This window comes from Lepisma saccharinum, chromosome 7, assembly GCF_977018435.1.
Source record: "Lepisma saccharinum chromosome 7, izLepSacc3.1, whole genome shotgun sequence".
In the NCBI taxonomy this organism is placed as follows: Eukaryota; Metazoa; Arthropoda; class Insecta; order Zygentoma; family Lepismatidae; genus Lepisma; species Lepisma saccharinum.
This window is the reverse complement of record NC_139235.1, coordinates 96,469,823-96,486,629: the sequence shown is the minus strand read 5'-3', so window position 1 is coordinate 96,486,629 and position 16,807 is coordinate 96,469,823. Positions and strand designations below refer to the sequence as shown.

Below are 16,807 nucleotides of genomic sequence, written 5' to 3'. Positions count from 1 at the left end.
ATGGGATCAGTCATATACTCTTCTGATGAAGATTTGTATCTTATCTTCGAATCGACGCGACCACTTCTTTAGAAAAGTGTAACCCCCCTCCCTTACGAAAAGGAGCATTCGTCTGCAGCGTGATTGTCTGAGAGCAAATCTGATTCTATCGTTCCACACACATTTTAAACAATTTTCATCTCCTTAAAGAGGTTTCCAAGAACTTAGGTCAATGAACTAACTAGTAGCACCCACAATGTAGTAGAATAAGTTTAGAATAGTTTGAATTTCTGTGGTAAGGAAGATAATGTTTAGGCCTATAAGTTATAAACAATATACAGTAGACTCGCGATTATCCGAGCTAATTGGGACCGAGATTGCCTCGGATACGGAAAAACTCGGATAATACGGAGATAATGTGCTAATAGGTCGTAAATGACGAAACAACACTTAAAACTGTATAGTAATTATTTATTACTAGTACAACGTAAATGAGAAGATTACTTTTTCCGCTTAGAATAGGCCTACACAGACTTAAACACCACCGTAACAATCGGATACACCGACAATGTAACGAACACGTGCTGCGCGGACAGTGACTTGACTCCATAAACAAACAGGGGGTGCGTTATGAAGCGCGATGTTTTCCAACCACTCCCTCGGTTAACCCGGAGCCACGGTTAATCGGGACTCGGTTAATCGCGAGTCTACTGTACACTTTTTTATTGGGTGAACTTAAAATAGGTTCTTTCACCTTGCGTCTGCTGTCACATTAGCAAGGGGGGTACAGGAGGTACAACTCGATTTACGGATTTAGGGGGTACAGTACCCCCCTTCAAAAATTTAGGGGGGTACAATGTACCCCTGTACCCCCCCGTTCCTGCGCCACTGATAACGTATACAGCATGAAAGGCGCGTTGACTATGCTTAGTGCACGGTGTTTACATTTGAAACAACTAAAATATGCTTCCATACGTATACAGTAAACGTTGTAAAGTATGTATTTAAGCAGCGCCATTGTTTTGTACCTAATAATGTTTTATATGAAACGTTATTCCTCTCGGTTGAATAGTTATTAGCTCTTAAAAATGTGAAGTGATACATTGTTTATTCTCACGCGGCCGCCATTACAACTTCCCTCGTATGGGAACAAAAGTCTATCGACAAGTACGCTGATAAGTATCGTGTGAGGCGAAAACTAGCAAATTGATAGCAAGTCCAGCGCCAACTAGGGCATACCTACTGGAAATAAAGTTCCGTGTGATGCGGGCTTAACACCGCTGCCCATAGGCGTGCGCAGACCCTCTGATTAGGGGGGGGGGCAAAGCCTTGAAAGTTCAGTCGGGAAAGAAAAATCTCATTTTATCTCAGTGTTTTCATTTTATTGCATTGATGGGTGTGTGTATGTATGTATGTATAACATATTTAAATACATTACATAATCATTTCATCCGCCCCATAAAAAACCAACAGCAAAAATTATATAAATTGTCTCTGAAATGTGTTCGCTCCTTTTCCTACAAACCAACTGTTATAGCAGCAACTTTCTGAAGTTATTGTTACTTCTCTCTCTGGTAATTTAAAATGCATTACAGAAAGAAAACCTGCGAGCAAGATAATCCAAATGTTTGCAAGTTGAAAACAGCATTGATTTAATAGGGCGCAAAAAAGAACATCGGACGCCATTGCATTCTCTTTTGCAATTTTTCTCAATCAGATTGTTCGGCGCCCAGGTACAACTCCCGCCGCTCCCTAGCTACCGCTCTGAACTTGATAAGGAACTTGCAAGGAAAGCAGATAATGCGAACGAAGCAAGCAAAGAAAATTTTACGAAATGTATTTTTATTTGTATAAAATATGAAGTCCGGGGGACAATTGCCCCTTTGTGCCCCCTGCAAGTGCTCCAGGAAGAAATAATGCAAGAAGGACGTGAAAACTAATTCCATCCCGAGTATCGCTTTGTCCTGCTACTCGTCTTGCTTCCTTTAAATTCAATGTTTGCCCCCTAGAATTGATTTCCGTCCAAAGTTGGGAAAATGCAATGCCCCCTGTCCCTTTGTGGTTGCGCCAATACACCCCCTTCCCTCGTAGTTGCTTTGAACTTTCATCGGCTTGAAAATACTTGACTTTCTTTAAGAGTATAATATTGTTTAATAACAGCGATAAGTTTCCTCTACACTAAATTTAGGTGAAAGTAAGTCATAGTAATTTACATTAATTATTATGTAATGGGGAAGCAGGAATGCGATAATTTCAAATTCAAGTGGTATTTTTTTTAGGGGGAGCACTATTATCGGGGTAATATGCCCCATGGAAATATGCCTTGCTTGTTCCTTTGTGGAAAAAATCTGCGAACGTCTGTGATTAGAGGGGCAATTGCCCGCCTTTGCCCCTCCCGTGCTTACATCTATGGCTGTCCCTCTGTTTGGGCAACAAGCAGCAACCTTAGAATCCCTACTCTCCGAAGCAGCCAACAGGGGAAACCAGATTTTGAAAAAAAAAAAGTTCTGCGCTGTGAATAGGGGCCGTGAGGTAGCTTGGCCGAAGTAGTCATAGAATAGTTAGGTTAGGTTAGGTTCCTAACCTAACCTAACCTAACCTAACCTAACCTAACCTAACTATTCTATGGTACAGTATTTTTCTCTCGACGCGCCTTTGGTTCCTAACCTAACCTAACTATTCTATGGTACAGTATTTTTCTCTCGACGCGCCTTTGGTTCCTAACCTAACCTAACCTAACTATTCTATGGTACAGTATTTTTCTCTCGACGCGCCTTTGGTTCCTAACCTAACCTAACCTAACTATTCTATGGTACAGTATTTTTCTCTCGACGCGCCTTTGGTTCGTAAGATGAATTTATATGCTCTATTTCACTTGTTCACTATGATCTTCATACTGCACTGTACATTATGAATGTCAGTGTTCCTGCAGTAAATTTGTGATGCAATCGTAAAGAGTGTACGCCCCTCAAGCCCACCTTGGGCACGCCACTAGCCAACACCCATTAACATCTCTTACACAGTCGGAAATTTTCCACAATGCTCAATTCATGGTTATTTAACACTAAATTTACTGTAAAATCTACCTTACAACCGTCTCAGTTGCAAGAGGCACAGTGACGACGCTTGAAGGGGACAGAGGGGGCCACGCCTCATCGTCTCACCCCCCCTCTCAGCATCCCCAGCAAACAAGTAAAACTAGACAAATAAATTTTGTTTTTGGCCCCAAAAAGCATTGTATATGGTTTTTAGGAGAACATGAAATGCGTCTACCTCTAAAAAGTTGGGAGTGAAGGAGGCTCGAACCGCACTCAATCATTTCATAACGATATCAACGTCCGATACAAAATCATATATTGCATATATAACGGATTGTCCTCCGTAGCCGTGCGGTCTAAGGCGCTGTGCTTTGGACTCCGACTGCGGGACGGTATGGGTTCGAGTCCGCCTGGTTTCTTGGCCTGTGTATAGGACCGGTGGCAACCCACCATCGTGAGGAAATTGGGGAGATACGAGTGAGTAGCATAACCCAGTCTCGGAAATCTCCTACAACGGCTGGTGGTTCGACGTGCGGACCCCACATCATCCCAATACCGGTTGAAGATCTCCATTCCTTTAGGTACGAGGGTCACTATTTATATTTTGAGCCTTGGCAACACTGTTTGAAGTTAGGCGCGATTTGACGTTTGCACGGAATCGTCTGGCATTATTGACCATAACGTACTTCAAATGTTTTGTCAATAGCTTCATTCTTGTTGTTTATGTTGCCTTGGAGATTGCGCTGCGCGACAACAATAAAATGGAATTAACTCGTGAACATTTTCGTGCGATGATTTTTTTACGATTTTCGACGTGGATTATCAAGACAAGAGTGTATCGATCAACTTACTTCCACATTTGGCGATGAAGCCCCATCCTTTGCCACTGTCAAACGCTGGTATAACGAATTTAATCGAGGCCGCCATTCGCTCACCGACGAGATTCGCGAAGGTCGTCCAAAATCAGTTGTTGTTCAAGAAAACATTGATGCTGTGCAAAACCTAATACTGCAAGATCGTCATGTGACATACTGTGAGATTGAGGAAACCATAGGCATTAGTTCCACCAGCATATAAAATATTACATGATCATTTAGCTGTGAGAAAGGTATGTTCTCGTTGGATCCCACACAATTTGACAAAAACTCAAAAAGACGCTCGCGTCAATTGGTGCAAACAAATGCTCAATAAATACAATCGTGGTGCTTCAAAAGACGTATATAAGATTGTAACAGGTGGCGAATCATGGATATATGCATATGAGCCGGAACGTAAACAGCAGTCGACTGTATGGGTGTTTCAAGATGAACCCAATCCAACAAAAGTTGTTCGCGCTCGAAGCACATCGAAACAAATGGTCGCCTGTTTTCTCGGGAAAACTGGTCATGTGGCAACTGTGCCTTTAGAGGAACGTAGAACGGTCAACTCTGAATGGTACACAACAATTTGTTTGCCAGAGGTCTTCGGTCAAATGCGGAAAACAAACAAACGCCGTCGGATCATTCTTCATCAAGACAATGCCAGCCGTCACACATCTCGTCTAACAACCGACTCTATGATCAGTCAAAAAATCGAATTGATGGGTCATCCGCCGTACAGTGCTGATTTGGCACCCAATGACTTCTTCTTGTTCCCGAATGTCAAGAATAAATTGCGTGGACAACGATTTTCGTCGGCGGAAGACGCCGTTGATGCGTTCAAAAACCATATTATGGAGGGGTCTATAGAAGATTGGAAAAACTGATTTGACAAATGGTTCGAACGAATGCAAAAGTGTATTGACCATAAAGGAGAATACTTCGTAAAACAATAAAGCAGTTTTCAATGCCAAATTCCTGTTTTTTCATTGTTAGGCTCAAAATATAAATAGTGACCCTCGTAGGATTGTGGAAGGGAGATTGGCCAGTGTTGCCACAATCTGAGGGCACAATTTCCCTTCCCAAGGGACAAAATTTCCCTTTTTGGACCATTTTTTCCTTCACCTAAACAAACATAATAATAATAATTATTAGCAGTGGCAGTAGTATTAAAATTTCCGTTGGTCCATGATTGTATGAATAAGAAATGTTACACAAATTTTTCACATACATGTAAGCTTCATCGCTTTCTGGTCAGATGTCCCAGGTTTAAATCATGGTCAATCGTTAATTCTCATCGTTATAATTATCCGAAGTTACAGAAAAGTGACGTACAATAAACTTAAGAGAAATATAAATAGATACAGACTTATATTCAAGGGAGCAGAAATAAGAAGGATCAGAAAAATATAAAAATGTGAATATGAAACTGGAATTTGACATAAACTGTAATAATGTAGTCAGAAGTCTTAAAATTTCCCTGAAATTGTGATATTTTTAATCGAAATTCCCTTTTCCCTTTTGGCTAAAACTTCAGTCCGAATTTCCCTGCAAAAGGGAAATTTCCCTTTATGTGGCAACACTGAGACTGGCAGTCGGGAGATCGGCCTAGGCCCTTCAAGGGTTGTCAAGCCACGGGTTATTATTAAAATATAGATTTCAAAACGGCGGTTTTCGCCCATGGGTGTACTTCCTGTTGGATAGAACTTTCCCCATCACAAGCGGAAACAAGCTGGTCTGCTTTAACCATACGAAGTACCCATACGTCACGGCCGCCATTAGAGGGTGCTCAAACAAGGTATGTGATTGGCTGGCTGCTTCAGAGTATTCCGTGGACTTTGCCTGTCTTCATCTGTGCTGGAATAAACACACTCATTCTTTCACAACTTGTCAACTTCTAATTTACTTAGTAAGGAACAAGGAAGGTAGTTTCGTTGTTACGTTCACAGATTTTTGTGAAAGTGAACTGAATTTCCAATTATTGCAAGACCTCCACAGTTTGTTTTGTATCGGCACTTTCGAAGCCCACTTCTGCACTCGACGAAGATTGGCAAGTAAGTGTTCAGCGTTCAGTGTTCACGATGTTCTGTTCGTGTTAATTCATGGCGGTGCCACTAGGTGCGTGGTGAGATTTTTTCACAACAAAGAAAAACTAAGTTAACGTATTCAGAATTTTAATGTGGAAGCTTTTCTCCGGATCAATTTAAATCCGGTCCAAGTTCCGTATTGAAATGAAACAATACGCAACTTCGACCGAATTTAAATTGTGCGAGAGAACAGGTTTCGGTGCTGTTTCGGAACCCATAGCATCCAGTAGAATGTATGGGTTCCTGCCTGAATCTTTAACAACCTTGATACAATGAAGCTTTTGCAGAAACAAAACGAGATGTTCTTTATAGATTTTGAAGGATTGAATTCGAAAATGGCATCAACATTGTTGGTTGCTTCGTGTTTCATGTTATGCAAGGGTGGCGCGGTATGGCAACTGACTGCCACGCGAAAGACCCGGGTTTGATTCCCGGGGTAGGTGATCTAAGATTGGAATTTTTCTGGCATAAAGCGGCTCTGGGACTCATCCAGTCACAAATCAATGATTGATTGATTTGCTTTATTTTACTTCGCTTTTGTGACACTTTTAGCTAATTTGCGAAGGTGATTTTGCTAATTTGATGAATGGACACTCACAAACATCCATGCCCAGGCCGGGATTCGAACCCGGGACCTCTGACAAATCAATGAGTACCTAGGGGCAACCCTTGGGGCTAATCGGGACTGGACCTACAGTTTGAGCCCGGCAGTGGCGTACGGAAGGGGGGGTTACCGGGTTTAACCCCCCCCCTTGAGCTCTTGAAATATTATGGAAAATGCTGTAGAAAAAATTAAAAATGGCTAATTTATCACAGTCAAAGATCTGCGACAGTAATAATAATAATAATAATAATTTGGATTATTATTCCCATGCAGCATGAAGAAAAACACAACATTCCAAACACAATCTAAGCGGCCGCAAAGTTCAATTTTGCAATTTTCTTTTGCAAAAAGTCGCGCAGTGACTCTTGCGAGAATTGTGAAAATTCCTTGCTTCGTCCTTATTGCAAACGTTCTTCCCGGTACTGATTTCACATCCCCTTGTGAACTCTCAAGTGATGCTGAGTCTACATCCACATCATTAAATAATGTCGAAGAAGTCTTTTGTGAATCACCTAGAAGGGATAAATGTGTTGTAATGTCTATAAACTTACTTTACAACGAAAACATAGACTCAGTGGAATTTAGCAACATGTATTCTCGCGCTTCATCATCACCCTGGGTGAGTTCCATAGGTAAAGGTAATGTAAATTCCCCCGTGCCATGAAGTCACACATAGTGGTGTGGTGGGCCCCAAAGATTCTTGATCTCGAACTATTTTGCAGGTGATGTGATCAGCACCATGCTCCGGCAGCCTTCATCCCCCAAGGTTGCTCTCAGATACCCATAGGCTGGGTGCGGAGACAAGGCTGGATAAATTCCAACCAATTCCGGGAATCGAACCCGGATATCCCACGAAGTTGTCAGACTAGACCAGCGCGGCTCCTTGAATGAGTTTCATATTTCGATTATTTCAATAAATTTAATATATTTGCTTGTTTTTATGGATTTTCTTCACACTTAAAATGTCTCACTTATCATATACAAATAACCGTTGACTAGACAATTATTTTGAAACAAAAGAATTGTAATTTTGTTCTATTTCTTTCATAAATAGCAGCTGCATTAGTAGTAATTAAACTAATTAATTAATTATAAGAATTATTAATTAATTTATTATTATTATTATTAATTAATTAAAGTATAATAAAACAATGGTAATGTGAATTTGTAGAAAGTTTTCGAGATAACACCCCCCTTGATGAAATCCTGCGTACGCTACTGGAGCCCGGAACACCTTTGATTACAAGGCGACGTTACCACTACTACGCCATCACACAAGGCACCGTGAAAGGGAGTGATCATGTGTCTTCGGATGAGGGTGATTCTCCGTGCTCCCCGCTACGGCCAGGCACCCCTTGACGCCGCCTACGATTCTACCAAGGAGATGGATTTACATATGCAGAGGTTCGGGACTTAAAACATCGTGAGGCTCCCTGCATACAATTCCAGTTATAAATTGTTGCACAACTTAGATCAGATGTTAAATGTTATTAATATTTTTGTTATTGCTTGGTCCTTTTCAAAGCAATTTCTCCCCGGTTGAGGGCCCTTTACAGATGGAGCTCTGAGCCTGCTAGGGTCCGGATTATTATATAATTACGTAGTTTATTCTAACACATTTAGTCTCGTAAAAACCTAAAATGTCAACACACTTATTTTACACTGTACAATTGGTTCTAAACATTTGCAATGATTAGGCTGAGGATAAGAATTTATGCACAAAAAATGCTAGCAATATGTGTATGTAAATATGCGTAAATATACTTGAAAATATTCACTAAAGAATGGAAAATAGTTATAATATCGATAATATCGTTGGTCTTGAGCCAAGTGTCTTCATCCAGTGTTCTTGTGGAGGGGAAACAATATTTTGAAGGTCAATTCGCTGCATGAATGAAGACCTTCAGGAATTGCTACAAGTCAACGACTTTCACTTGTTCCAGTTGAGAAGAATGTTAACCGGCGTAATCAGTATCTCGTTTGGTTGGAAAGAGTGAACACCTCACGGGTATGTAGTTCTTATGTATAATCATATTCATTGTTATATCTGAAAAAGAAGCATTATGTGTAACGTTATGCGGTTAAGATATCAGCATTGATATCTTTCTGAAAGGGAGAGTGATTTTGAAGTTCATTTCTAAAATGAGTTGTTTCTTGGCCCACTTTTCTACCATCAAGCAGCGAGTCTTATGTTTTACCATCTTTTTTGTACTATGTGTTTTAAGAAATGAAAGTTAAGGCAAGAGAGGGGCGCCTCTGTTTTTATACATATCAATAGAAAGATATGTGGTGGAGCATTCTTTTGGGGAATTCGCAAAACTGAAGGAAGGTGCCCTTCTATGCCTAATTGTCCGTTCATGGACGTGCGTAGGAACATATACCGTACGTATGGGAACGGTTCAGTTCACAATCGTAAATTCGTTAAAAAAATCTAAAAACATTTAGATGCTAGTACGTATGGAACTTTATTGTGCATATTCGTTCTCTATTTTTCTTTTTGGCCTCCCCGATGGCGCAGTGGTAGCGTCGTCGCCTTGTAATCAAGGTGTCCTGGGTTCGATACCCGGTGGAGGCACATAGTGGTTCGGATCCCACTTTAAACTGTAGGTCCAGTCCCGATTAGCCTTACTGTGCATAAAGTGGACTTAAAACACCAAATCAAAAAGTGGTTAGCACATCGCGCCGCGACGCCAAGGGTTCCGGGTTCAAATCCCGCTCAGGCTTGGTTCTTTGTGAATGTCCATTCATCAATTTCATCACTCATCCCCATCTTCGCAAATTAGCCAAGAGGCACGAAACGCGAAGTAAAATAAACTAAACCAATCAATCAATCAATGAATCAACGATAAACCTTATTGACCAAGGGAAAGTAAACTGTCCTCCCCCCACTTTTTGCAATTTGCCCCCCTAGTTCTACAGCCCAATATCGCCGCCACTGAATGAAATTAATGAAGGGACACTACCATGCACAAACCGGGGTTCGAACCTTGATATTGTGAGAAATCTAACCCTTGTCCTTTGGATTACAAATCAGAACTTCCACGAGTAACAAAACATTCTTTGTTTGTTTTTCAAGTTTATTCCGCTTCAAATCTCACAGTTCCATTTCTTCAATTTGATCTGTTGCATTTACTTGTTACAAGCATCGAAGATCCAGGATTCGAACACGGGACTAGGGAAGATATCGAGACCGAAACTGCCACAAATCTAGACGAGAACGATTCATATTTTATCCTTTTAAAAAATCTTGGTTTGATCCTCTGTACCCCCTAAAAAGTGAAAAATATTGAATGGTTTGTAAACATTATGTTGTTCTTGTATGTTTTCTGGGGGAAGGGGCGTTCAGCCGCTGTCCTCCCTAGAGAATTATGTTGATATTTTTTTAATTGACAGATTTTGATTCTTTAAGTAATATAAAATTTGTTTCAGCGCGCGAAAAATGCAAATATCGGAGATATTTTATCCCAAAGTATGGCCCGTGTAAATAAAACCTGCCATCCTAAAGAATGAATCGGTTTCATTTTTCTGGGTAAGTTTTGTTCGCTCCACTCGTAAATAAGATCTGCGAGTTTACCTCATAATGTTCAAAACGATCAAGTTAGGTAAAATTGTGTTGTAGGCAGCCGTAGGGCCTGTCCTGTATACAACTAAAATTGTGACGGTTCTCGGTCAAGTAGGACCCAAGGTACCTTTATTAGGTAGGCCATTCCCTAGGTTCCGAGATGTTTTTCCCATGATCCTGTGCGCGCTATGACGTCATTAAGACGACAGAATGGAACTAGTTTCGTTAGCGTATACGGAAGCTTGAAATAAATGGGTCGATTTTTTAATTATACTCACCTTTTCTTGAATGTCGGTAGAATGAGTACAAATCACCCTGTTTGTGCTCTTGCCACGTAGAAGAAAATCGTCTGGAATAAAGTAACCATCGCTTCCCAAAAAACAAGTTGCTGCAGCAGTATTGATTCAATTTGTTCCTCCAAATTTAGGACTTAATCAGTGGTGCAACCAAAGGGGAGCAGGGGGCATCGCCCCCCAACCTTCGACGGAAGTCAATTCTAGGAGGGGCAAACATTGATTGCCATCGGCACCTGCAGGGGGCACAGAGGGGCAATTGCCCCCCTTCTATTTCAAATTTTATACAAATAAAAATACATTTCGTAAAATTTTCTTTCTCGCCTCAATTAAGTTCAGAGAGCCGTAGCTAGGGGGCGGGTGAAGTCGGCCATGGGCGCAAAATGATCTAAATTTAAAAAAAGTTGTGAAAGAGAGAATGCCTTGGCGCCATGTGATGTTTTCAATTGCAAAAATTGGATCTAAAAGTTTTATTTCTCTCTTCGCTCGCAATATAATTGTTTTCTGTAATGTAATGTATTTAAATAATATGTTTTGTATATATGTATTGAATAAACTTTGAATACGTACATAGTAGTGTTAGCATCTTACATATGTATTTTCTTATTTTATGTTGCATATGTGTAAAACATATGTTGTACATGAAAGTTATACATGTTATATGTACAAAAAAATATCTATGGCATGCATTTATCATTCATTTTCTGCCATTCAAAAATACAGTTTGTGTGCTTGTTTTCCATTATTAGGTATTGTAAAATTGCTGGTGTTGAAAAAATATTTCAAATAGTTTGTTTCAAATAAATGCTTTAGCACAGACATCTACCCCCTTTTTGCGTAATTTATGAGGATAATAACGTCTTTGATACTACTACTACCACTAGTAATAATAATAATAATGCCATTATTAATGTTGTTGTTATTATTATTACTATTATTATTATTGGTACGTTTATCCTGGTACTTGCCCCCTCCAGACAAAAGTTCGTGATTGCGCCTCTGGCCTTACTTCTACACTCGCCTTCCATATCATCACGTATGCAACTTTCAAAAACCATTACACAATCGAAACTCAGTTTTCTAAGTATTGCTTCATTGAATATTGAGAGCAAGATAAGATTTATTAGCTTTGAAGCTGAAACATCGCCCGCGAAAATAATACTTTGAACCTCTCGTAGGTAGCCAACACTTATTAACAATTGCACTGTGTTACTTTACTTTATGTGCGTTTGTTGAGAGATTGTGATAAAAATATAATGTACGACTTACAGGACAGACATTTTGCCCTTGCACATCCTTTCAATCTTCTCGTCAATCAATGAGAACAGCTGTCATGTAAATAATGCCCAAAGAAGCTATTCAATATAAAGCATACTTATCAAAGCAAGGAAAATTTTATCAATGATTTTTGTATTATCAATATAATATGTTGTATACACGTCTATTATATTATCATTTAAAGATATCGTACAAATATAATACTATTTTGCTGACTTTAATTTATTTTATGTGCTTTAAAAAGCCTCGTTGGTTCAGTCGGTAAATAATCTGACAGGATTCTGTTCCCAGGGTGGTTGGTCTCGAGGGGAATTTTCTCAGCATCGTCCTTGCATGAAAACTGTTTTGAGGTTCACCAGGGGTCTAAAAAAATAGTATTTTGGGGGCCGGAACGTGATGCTAACACCACCTTCATAAATGGCCGAGATTGTCAATCATAATCCCTATATTCATTCATGGTATGTTGCAACGCGCAGAAGGTACTTTTGCTTTTAAAACATAGTGCATATTTAGTCGCACACCGTGGTCGTTCGATCTAGACGTCATGTTTTGAGCTCTGGCTACGGAACGCGCAGGTTCGAGTCTCCTAGGGGAAGCGTAGCAACTTTCCTTCTGAGGTTTCGTCCTGTGTATGGGGCCGGTGGCCAGCCACCATTGTGAGGAAATTGGGGAGCTACGAATGAGTACCGTAACCCGGTCATGGAAACTTACAAAAATGACTGGGGGTCGTCGTGCTGACCAAGTTGGATGATCTTTCGCCTCGGCAGGTGGAAGTGAGGCCGGCACTCGGTAGGTAGGCCTTAGCCCTGTATTAGTACATATTTGAATACATGCCGCGAGAATACGGATACGTTACGAAATTTGTTTGACTCAACTGAAACATACTGCAGAAACTCTTTCCACGTAGATTTAATAGCCGGCATCCGTGGCAGAGTCTTAGCACATCGCGCTACGACGCCAGGGGTCCCAGGTTCGAATCCCGGCCTGGGTATGGATGTTTGTGAATGTCCATTCATCAATTGTCATCATGACTCATCCCCATCTTCGCAATTAGCCAAAAGTGGCAGAAAAGTGAAGTAAAATAATCCAAATAGAAAAAAACTAGATTTAACAACTAACTCATCAGTCAAAACTTTGATTTTCATTTGATCTGTGCATCCTATTTCTTTTTTTTAATTAACCGCTCCAATACCCGTTACTGCTGAAATATTCACTTTAGAGAGAGACCTTTGATCTCTTCGGCCCTCGACCCGAACTAGCACTACACTGAGGCTCCGGAAGTTCTGCTGTCGTCAATGTCTTCAGCTTTGGACCCGAACTGCGTTACTTTACGGCATTTAGTCCTTTTCATTTTCGAATCACTAGATCTTATAAAGCCATCAATGGACACTGACTGATCACTAATCGACTGTATGAACTGTCACACTCACCTTTGAATTCTCATTAACCGATTCTGTTGTACAGATCAACCTGCTAATTGAAGCCGCGTATTTAAACCTCATTGTATTCTAGAACGTTCAGATTCGTTAATGTTGCCAGTAGTTCGACGAACGTTCCCTCTCGCGTCTTCCAGAGATTAAAAAATTACAATGAATCGCCCTACGTGTGGCGCTACGTTTGCAGCTTCCAAATGCTGACAAGTCTTTGCATAGTGCTACAACCACACCGAAAGCGCAAGAAAAATTTTAATGCAATATTATCAACAACAGGGTTATAGAACATTCTCCGTGTTGCCTTGGTAAGTATTTCTCTCCTTATATTATCGGCACATTATTCAAGAAAACAAAAAATTTTCTGAAGGAGGTGCTAAAGCCCCCTGATTCCCACCTTGGATACGTGTTTGACTTGATAATTATGTCTCCTTAAATTATCGTCACATTATTTTATTTCACACCACAAGAAACCAAAAACCTCATTTTATCTAGTGTAAACCGAAAACTTTCGGGTGGGGGTCTCGAGCCCCATAAGCCCCCCTTGGATTGATGCGAGTGTCCCTTCATCAGTTTAAACTAATCATCACTCATCCTGTTCGTCGCGATTAGCCAAAAGTGGAAAAAGACGCTAAATACCAAAAACAAATTTATCATCGTGGCGATCAACTGGAGAATCTGAAAAGTAACGTAAAAATATTAAAGGGAAATTCCAGGACATTCAGTAAAAAGTCATATCAGAATATGCCCGGACAAAAACTTTCCTTAGAATTAGACATTTAAAATAAATGCAATAGGTTGGCTGGAAAGAAAAGCCGGCAGTGGACTACAGCCTACAGGGACAAGATATCACATAAATAATGTCTGAAAAGTGAACTATGCATTGTTTCGGAATGTATGTATTCTTGTATGGCATATTTCATCTCTTGTTGTCAAATTAAGTTAACAGCTTTGGCGTAAAATATCAAAAGATGAATGACAACACAGCGTTTCATGTGCAATCTGCTACATTCTCCGCATAGCTTTCTTCCGCTCGTGTCGTCTTGGTGACGTCACAAGCTCTAGCGACGTGCAAGTCGCGGAGTGGCCCCCTCTGAGTTGGACCTATAAATTTATCACGTTTATACAAAAAAATGGAATCAGACTAAACGTATAATTTAATATAATAGTAGCACGTGCTAATGCCATCATCTTCTTCTTCTTTCTGACCCTCACTGCCGGGAATGTGGCAGTCTTGGTCAAAGGTCTAAAGGTGTTGATGACATAAGCAGCCAAGCACAATAATATCGAAGTTAATATCGTAATTGGAGATTATCCGTGCAAACTGGAGGACAGTTGACTGTCTAGCGTGAGGGTACAACTATCGTGGTGCCATCTGCAATTAGATTTGCCTCTGAAAAAATATAAATATGCTGACCAAGGCAGTAATTTATTTTATTAAAAACATAAACTAAACGTAACGTTTCAACCTTCTAGCAAGGTCTTCATCAGACTCTGTATCAAGTACAAAAGTAACAAGATACACAAAAAGGGCATTATATATACACAAACATTACTCCCTCCAGACTATTAGAAAGTTGTTAGGGACTTTCTAGCAGGTGGCTTTAACTTGCCAACTGTACTTTCATCTAAAAGATGAATAATTACTTTCATATAGAATTTTATAGAGATATTCATATAGAATATCTCACGCTCTTTTTCCTTCATTTTTCTCCCTTCTCCTCTCCTCTTTCTCTCTTGTCCTTTCCACTCTTTCTAACACTTTCTTCCATTCTTTGTTTAACTTCAGTCCCCCATTCCAGTTCATTGTGTCTTCTTCAACTTTCTTCTCTATTTCCTTGGCTTCCTTCCATTTTCTCACTAGCATTCTCTTCTCCCTTCCTATCTGCTTAGCCTCATCCCACTCTATGTCATGTCCTGTTTCTCTCGTGTGTTTAAATATCGCATTTCTCTTTCTCTTAAGTCGTACATCATCCCTATGTTATTCAACCTATCTTTCAGTCTCTTTTTGTTTCTCCTATGTACACACTCTGACATTCTTTACATTTTACTTCGTAGATAATAAGAGCGTGAGATATTCTATATGAATATCTCTTCACATTCTATATGAAAGTAATTATGTTTAGCCTTTTAGGTGAAAGTACAGTTGGAAAGTGAAAGCCACCTGCTAGAAAGTTCCTAACAACTTTCTAATAGTCTGGAGGGAGTAATGTTTTTGTATATACAATGCCCTTTTTGTGTATCTTGTTACTTTTGTACTTGATACAGAGTCTGATGAAGACCTTGCTAGAAGGTTGAAACGTTACGTTTAGTTTGTTTTTAATAAAATAAATTACTGCCTTGGTCAGCATATTTATATTTTTTCATAATCATGGAAACAAGGCTTCATGGTGTTATAGATTTGCCTGAACAGCCCAATAGGAACTAAACATTGCTCAGTGGAGTACTTCAATTTGAAATTCAACTCGTATGTAATTGCGAATATTACTGGCTATCTCCAACAGATGTCTGTGCCGTTCGAGATCTGTGGTGTGGAAGGAGAACTGCATCAAAAGCTCTTGAAAGATTTCCAGGGCGAAAGAACTGGCTTTGTGCAAGTTGGTTCCAAACGATGGTTTTTACCAGAGAAGTACAGGGAACAGGCTGCAGGGATCTACAATATGGAGTTGCGCTCAGATGATGTTTGGATTTCAACCTTTCCCCGCACAGGTAAGAATAGTGAACATTTTTTACTGCAACCCGTTTCTCTCACTCATCTCACACCATCCTTTCTCTCTCTCTCTCTTGTCTCCAAATTCATTTATCTCCTTTCTCTCTCTCTCTCTCTCTCTCTCCCGTTATTTGTTCTATCGTTATTCATTTCTTTCCACTACTCTCTTTAACTTTATTTATTTCGATCTCTTGTCTTCTCGGTCTGCATTTCTTTTTCAGTTTCTACTCTTTAATCCCCCATCCCTATATTTTTTTCCGTTCGTAATTTTCTTATTTATCCACCCGGCCACTCTTTCTCACTTCTTTTTGGTTTACCTTCCGTTTCTTACTTGCTTTCTATTTCCCTCTCAGTTCTCTTTTTTCACTTGGTATCGTTTGTCATTCCTTTACTCTTCCTTGTATTATAGTTAGGGTGACCATACCTTCCGTATTCACCGGGACAGTCATATACGGGCCTCACACCAGCTTCCGCGACGTCACAGGATTAGTCAAGTACGGGTGTACCAAAAGTCCCATTACCCCCTCCCCCTTTGAATTGTAAACAAACCTGCAAAATGTTATTTTAACAGCATGCGTATGATGAGAGGATGGTATACCATTAAATCAGACCAATGACCACCATTTACTCCAGAGGATCTGTGTGCACACCGCCATTTTCATGGCACAGTATTATTTTCCTCCAGGTGCGATGTGAAATCCTCCGTAACATAAGATGTCAGATCTGGATTTCGGGGTGGCCATTTTAAGATAATTCCTCAATGATGTGTTCATAGACAAACGGATTGGACGAGGATCGCCAAATTTACCAGCACCTTTAAAATGGCCAAACCCGAAGTCCAAATCTGACATCTTGTGATAATGCGCTAAGGGGGCACATCAAACAGAAAGTCGCTCATAATCGTTATCAGACAACTGAGGAACTTCAAGAAGCTGTTCGCAGTGCGTTTGCTTCCTTCACGCCAGCCAA

General features: G+C 40.1%; 1 protein-coding gene across 1 annotated transcript in view; it reads left to right on the top strand.

Annotated features, from left to right (window-relative positions):
* Positions 1-8,465: 8,465 nt before the first annotated feature.
* The window catches only part of LOC145990562 (uncharacterized), a 59,930-nt gene continuing 51,588 nt past the window's right edge, over positions 8,466-16,807 (top strand). The window contains exons 1-2 of the mRNA XM_083126254.1: positions 8,466-8,573; positions 15,633-15,837. Coding sequence (XP_082982380.1) covers positions 15,633-15,837 — 205 coding nt within the window. The 5' untranslated portion in view covers positions 8,466-8,573. The remainder of the gene's footprint in view (positions 8,574-15,632; positions 15,838-16,807) is intronic.